At 44.2% G+C, this 6,425-nt stretch overlaps 1 protein-coding gene across 12 annotated transcripts in view; it reads right to left on the reverse strand.

Annotated features, from left to right (window-relative positions):
- Window positions 1–1,779: 1,779 nt before the first annotated feature.
- Window positions 1,780–6,425, reverse strand: part of ATXN1 (ataxin 1) — a 397,308-nt gene continuing 392,662 nt past the window's right edge. For all 12 annotated transcript variants that reach the window (XM_073877605.1, XM_025890945.2, XM_025890941.2 and 9 more), the window contains one exon: window positions 1,780–3,813. In XM_073877605.1, coding sequence (XP_073733706.1) covers window positions 3,283–3,813 — 531 coding nt within the window. In that variant the 3' untranslated portion in view covers window positions 1,780–3,282. The remainder of the gene's footprint in view (window positions 3,814–6,425) is intronic.

Genomic DNA, 6,425 nt, shown 5'->3' on the forward strand with positions numbered 1-6,425 from the left:
AGTCTCAAGGACACAGACCTGAGGAGGAGGGACCTGTCCACTCTGGAAAACACCCTGGAGATTGAATGGGTCGATCCCGGTTCTATTTGCTCCAGGGTGCACCTTAGAAATGAACCTGCCTCCTCCCTCTCCACATTCCTCGTGGTGACGGGGGGACTGCAGCTCGTCCCCTAGCTCTCCTTCACTGGCTCTTTCTGCAACATGGTGACAGACACACGGGGCTCCTGAAAGCTTCCCGCCCCAGCATCCGAGGTGAGGAGCTCGCTGCGGGAGGCTCTCCCCTTCCCGGTTCCTCCCCGCCAGCCCTTCTCTGGCCAGAACAGGGAAGATGCGCCCAACGGGGGAATGAGCTTTCACTTAGAGCACACTGGTCGGGCCTATTGGCACGGGAAGTATTGCACACGCTAAAAAAGCAAGAGAATGAAATGGGACGACGTTTAGAAAGAACCAATGATTTTATAATTCCTATACCTGAAATAGAAGCACAAAAATTATGGGGATGTTCCTATTGCTCCAAACCATGTATATTTTCCCATTTTAGTGTTGGTGTTGAGGATCCAGTGAGTTCGATACTGGAAGTTAAGCCGAAAGTTGGTGTGTGTGTGTTTCTGCGTCCACGTGAGTTTCTGTAAATAGTGGTACTGATGAGGACAGAGTCTATATGGCAGCTCTGTATTCCTCTTACCATCAAAGGTTACAAAAAAAAAAAAGAAAAGAAAAAGAAAAAGAAAAACAAGACCTAATAATTGCAAGTGCCCTGAGCAGAATATATGGAAGATTAAGCAAGTTCTCTGAGCAGAAACATTAAAAAAAAAAAAAAAATACAGCGCTAAACAAGCAGTATGACCACAAGAATGGGCTCCCCCAGCTCTCTGCTAGCATGCTGAGAGGGTAATGAAATACACAGAAAGTCAAGGACCAGTTCTAGCTCTTCGAAACCTATTCAAATGTTTTTGGTACACCCCAGAAAACGGTTTATAAATATCATTAGTTCTGCTGAGAGCTAAATATAATGGGGTACTCGACAGCCACAATGTGGGTTGACATAAGAATTTCTTTTTCAAATTTGTGAAATGCAAGAAGTAATACTTTCAGTCGTCAAAGAAAAATCCAATTATGTGTTCAGATAAATTGTAGCCGTTCCAAGTAAGAATATTTAAAAATTTCTCCCTACTTATAAAACTTTATTTTTTTTTTAAAAAGCACTTTAAGACACACACTCAAAACCCACAAACAATGTTTCAGGTCTCTGGGGATGAAAGGTTTAAACTGTGAAATATACCCTTTCTGGGTTTGTACCAAACATTAAAATCTCGATTCCATTTCAGATGAAAAAAAAAAAAGTCATTCTGAAAATAACATTAATATCAACAATAATAAAGTAATTGTTTTTTTTTTAAAAAAAACTTGCTCACATATATAAATGTCTTTATGGAAAACTTTCTCAATGAGTCTGAAGAAAATTCTCAGAGTTGTCCTGCTAAGACCTGTTTTTTTTTTTGTTTTTTTGTTTTTTTGTTTTTTTGTGACAGATGTGGTAGAAAGACCAAAATGAATTTTGAAAGGAACATAACCTTATAAAATGGCCTAGAGTTTAGGCAGGTTAGAAAGTAATTTTGCTACATTTATTTATGCTCGTTCAGTCCCCCAAACCTTTCCCACAATGTTATTGGATAAAAACTGCAGGAATATCACACAAATTATAAACTCAAGATGTGCAAATCGCAAGGTTCTTTAAAAGTTCATCTTAAAAAGAAAAACACTGGACAAAAATGAGTATTCTTTTTTCCATCCCTTTTCTCTCAGTTTCTCTGCCAGCTCTGCATATGCCTTTAATTCTTTCTCAAACATCAAAGTGAAAAGTGCCTTCTGTCAGGCTGTACTCGGTGGTCATTCATTGTCACCTACTAGTTCATAATTCACATTCATCCCTTTAAACCACATTGAAACTTCCAATATCTTGCTCGTGAGAAACTCTGCAGAGCTGAAATGTAGTTACAGTGTTGAAAAAAAGAAAGCAACTTAGTTTTTTTTTTGTTTTGTTTTGTTTTTCTTCCCAAAGAGTTTAAAGGGAGATACAGTACTTGTTGAATGATAGACCAAGATGCTTGGTAATAAAGTGTGAACAGCATTTTAAGTGCTTAGAGATAGTAATATATATGCTCATCTTCAAAATCTAATTCCTCACGTCACACTGGAATCTGAAAAAAGTGGCACCCGAGTTGTCCATAGTCATGAACTATAAACAGTACTAGAGTTAAAAGACAAGATTTGCAAACCCAATGCGAAGAAGAGCTCCCGCAGCGTCTGAAGGGCAGTTTGCGTCTACCTCTTGGGAGCGAAGTCAATGTGATAACCTGATTGGTTTTCCTAACACTGCACGGAATCCATACTGGGTGTCCACCCTCTGCCACCCCGGCCGCCGCCCCCCTCACCGTGCGCGGCACGACAAGCAGAAGCCGCCCAGCCCACCGGGACACCCTGGAGACATCACTGCCCTAGTAAAAGCAGAAACGAAATCCCACGTGTGGCAGTTGCTCTAAAAAAATATCAGTGCAGTCAGGCCCCATAGGGGGAAATATATATCTATAGGATTAAAAGTTGCTTTTATTGTAAAATATGTTGGAGGAAAAAAAAAAAAAGGATCTTTTACACGGTTAGCTTTCCATGTGCTGTCTGAGGCCTCTCTAACGTGCCCTGCAGCTGGATTCCTGATGTTTGTTTTGCACAGCAGAACCTCCCGAGGACCTTCCCCCTGGACCTCCAGGCCCGCGCTGAGGGCCGGAGAGAGTGGGACAGAGGGAGGCGGAGGGAAGGGGAGCCTCCCTGGCCATGCACCTGTGCACCCCCCCACGTGCGCGCGCACGCGCGCGCCCACCCCCGCCCCCACAGCTCCCTGCCCCGCAGAACTTTCTCGGGGTGGGGTGGGGGTTGGTAAGTGGCGGAAGTCAGCGCCCAGTGGAGGCTTCTGTGCGGCTGGAAAAGGCAGGTGCTCGGAAGCCACATTTCGTTTCTACCGGGACGCCCGGAGCCTGCGCGCGGGGTTGGGGGGGGGGCCCTGCCCCGCCCCGCCCCGCCCCCCCCCCCACTGTCATTGCCAGACACTCCTGGAAAAGCAAGTGCACCGGTCTCCTGTGCAACACCGGCTGTAACTCTAATGACAAGGTTAGAACAGAAACCTAAAGAGGGTAACATGTAAATACTGTGTTATTTAGCCTACAGTACAGTAATCTGGATACAAATGATAAGGGAGAGCCGAATTTCCTTTTCCCCACACTGCCTCTACTTGCCTACATTAGACCGGCCTTCAATGCAAATCTTAACCTCCTGAGGAATTAGAGAAGGCTTAGGAAGAGTCAAAGGTGGCTCGTCTTCTGACTTCTCCAGTTTGCGGGTCTCCGGGGCCGACCACCTCCTCTTCCTCGTCGCTGTGGGCTTGCTGGGTTCTGTTTTGGTGAGCAAGGGCGCTGCAGGCAATCCTATTTTTTCCGGAAACTTGAGTTCGCCATTCTCAGACAGCATCTGGGCACTTCCCTGGTTGATGCCGTTCTCCTGCTCCGCGTACCTGTGTCTGCTGCCTGCCAGGATGTCGGTCTTTGAATGCTTCAGCAGGACGCTGGCGGGATCCACCGGCGGGCCCTTTTTAACAGAGCCGTTCTTCAGGTTCTTGAGGGTCAGCGAGATGCAGACATCCCCAACTGAGAGTTTGGAACACGGCAGATCAAAGAGCTGGCTGGTTCTCTCTGGACAGCAGGATGACCAGCCCTGTCCAAACACAAAAAAAGGGTACTCTACCAAAACCTCCACGCTGACCTGTGGAAACAGGGAGAGACAGACAGGCAAAGGGATGATGAAGACATCTGATTCTTGTTTTATGCCATACACACCCACACGTGCATGAGCCACACTGGGGGGGGGGTGCGGGGAGGTAGACTTCGTTCCCCAAGCCTCATCCACCCATACACACAAATGAGGCTCTTAATTTTGGGCTGTACCTGTGTACCTACCATATATTGGTGCTGGGAAGAAGCCAGTAAAATTCCCTTTAGTATTCAAAATACCATTTTACTAAGTATCAGCTCTCTAGCTGGCCTCCTTTAAAACAAATGGATCGGCCCCCAAGGATGCCAGGACAGATACTCAGTGTTCAGCACTGAGCCAGGCTCTGCAGGGGACTCCAGCACAAGACACACTCTTACATGTTATCAGCTCACTGGGAAAATGCTATTCTCATGTAGGATAGGGCTAATTAGGAAACTGTATGCAGGCAGCACTGCCCTGTTTATCACTGTATCCCTGGCCCCTAAAAGGGCCCCTGGCACGTGGTTGAAGCTTAATAAATATTTATTGGATACATGAGTGTGTACTCAGGAATTGAGGGGAGCAGAACCAGTGAAGGCTGGAGTAAAGAAGGAGGGCTTCCCTGGGACCCTGAAGGCTGGGCAACATTTGGAAGCTTTGAGGAGTGGACAATGTTGGGGAGAGGGTAAAATTTAGGACATAGAGAGCTCAAGTACTTGGCCCATCCAGGGTCAAGCACCAGGTACTCAAATCAGCCTGTGCATTTGTTTGAAGACAACTATCAAAAGTGGGGGAAGCTCAATAGACTCTCAAGAGCTTGCTGTTTTCTCTACCACCATGTGCCATGTGTGCACTGTGCTAAGGAAATAAACTGAAAAAGCCAGTCCTGGTCCCAAAGTAGTTCACAATCAAGTGGACAAAAGAGGCACATGAACACAATTGCCCATCAATGTAGCGAGTGGGGTTATAATACTTGAATACCAACATTAAGTTGCTGGAGGGCAGAGGAAAGGCATATAGACCAGTTTGAAGAGGAGGTGCTTAAGGAAGTCTTCCTGGATGAGGATACATTTTGCTGAGTTTTAAAACATAAAGGGGAGTGGAGTACACGTGTGGTTGCAAGGAGAAGACACTCCCGGAAGTAGGAATAGGTGAGCAAAGCAAGGAGATAGTGTCCAGTGAAAGTCCTACTGTTGCCATTAAATTAGGTTGAAATGCACTTGAGGTTCTAACGGTTTAATTTTCATAGATTTTTTTTCTTCAACTTTATACTATATAAAAAAGAAAAAAACAATGAAGTAGTTTTAAAGAGTCAATTTTCAATGGCTTTTCTAGGGATAGTAGACTAGGTAATCTGGAACAATCTTCTCACTGAGGACAACTAAATGCTCTGAACAAAAACCAACCAAACAAAAATTAGGGGTGAACTGTAAAAAATGATTTCTTATGGCATTAGACAGAAAATAAGATAATGAAAAACCACCAGGTAAGGCTCAGAAAAGGGTGATGGCCAAGAGATTTAAACCTATTTTCCCCTGAGGGCATCTGCACATTTCAAACTTGAGCAGTTTCAAAACCAAGTAGACCTCTGGTAATCTCAAGGGGGTGGAGGAGGGGGGAGTAGGGAAGGAAATTCAGTGTACCCTTCAGGTGTACCAAGGGAGGGTGCTTTCTGGTGAGTTCTACTCGTTTGGGCTGTGACCCCAAAGTGCTGAGTGCTGTACTCTAGAAGTAAGGTGAACCAGAAGTAGACAGGCCCTCTCAAGGTCTGAAACTCAGATTTTAATCATCTTAACCCCTAAAATTGGGTTAAGGTCTTGAATTATTTCCACAGTTTTTCAAATAAAAGACACTCAATTAAAAAAGAGGGGCAAGGTCCATGAACAGACCAGAGGACATGAATAAAAAACCAACAGAAACAACAGATAATAGAAACAGACCCACAGGGGCTTCTGAAGTAGAGTCATCAGATACAGACATTAAAATGACCTATATTTACAATATTTAAGGAGATTAAAGACAAGTTTGAGGATTTGGTAGAGAACTGGAATCTGTTTTCAAAAGATCATGGAAATTCTAGAATAAAGAAATATACATTCACTAAAATAGGAGACTACAATGGATTTTCCAACAGAATAAATGTGGTTGATGAGAGAACTGGCGAACTGGATTCCTTAATTAGTGCTTTGGAAGGAACGATACAGAATGAGACAGAGAGACAAAAAGACAGTAACACAGAAGAGAGGAGAGGAGAGGAGAGAGACATAGAAGACACACTGAGAAGGTCTAACAGACACATAAATTGAATCATACCAGGAGAAGAGGGAGATCACAGGGCAGAAGGAATATTTTTGAGGAAATGATAGCTCAGAATTTTTCCAAATTGATATGAGACAATAATCTGCAGATTCAAGAAGGCCTAACCCCCAAGCAGGAAAAAGAAAAAGAATTTCTCACCTCAGCAGGGCTCAGTTTAACTGCTACAAACCAAAGATAGGAAAAGAAAATCCCCAAAGTCTCCAGAATAAAATATGCATTACCTCCAAATAGGCAACAATTACATTCATAGTTGACTTCTCACTAAAAAGAATGGAACTATGGGGAGGGTATGTGCTATGGTGAGC

This window comes from Callorhinus ursinus, unplaced genomic scaffold (assembly GCF_003265705.2).
Source record: "Callorhinus ursinus isolate GAN/ISIS: 27379988/994484 unplaced genomic scaffold, GSC_fseal_2.0 scaffold26, whole genome shotgun sequence".
NCBI lineage: Eukaryota > Metazoa > Chordata > Mammalia > Carnivora > Otariidae > Callorhinus > Callorhinus ursinus.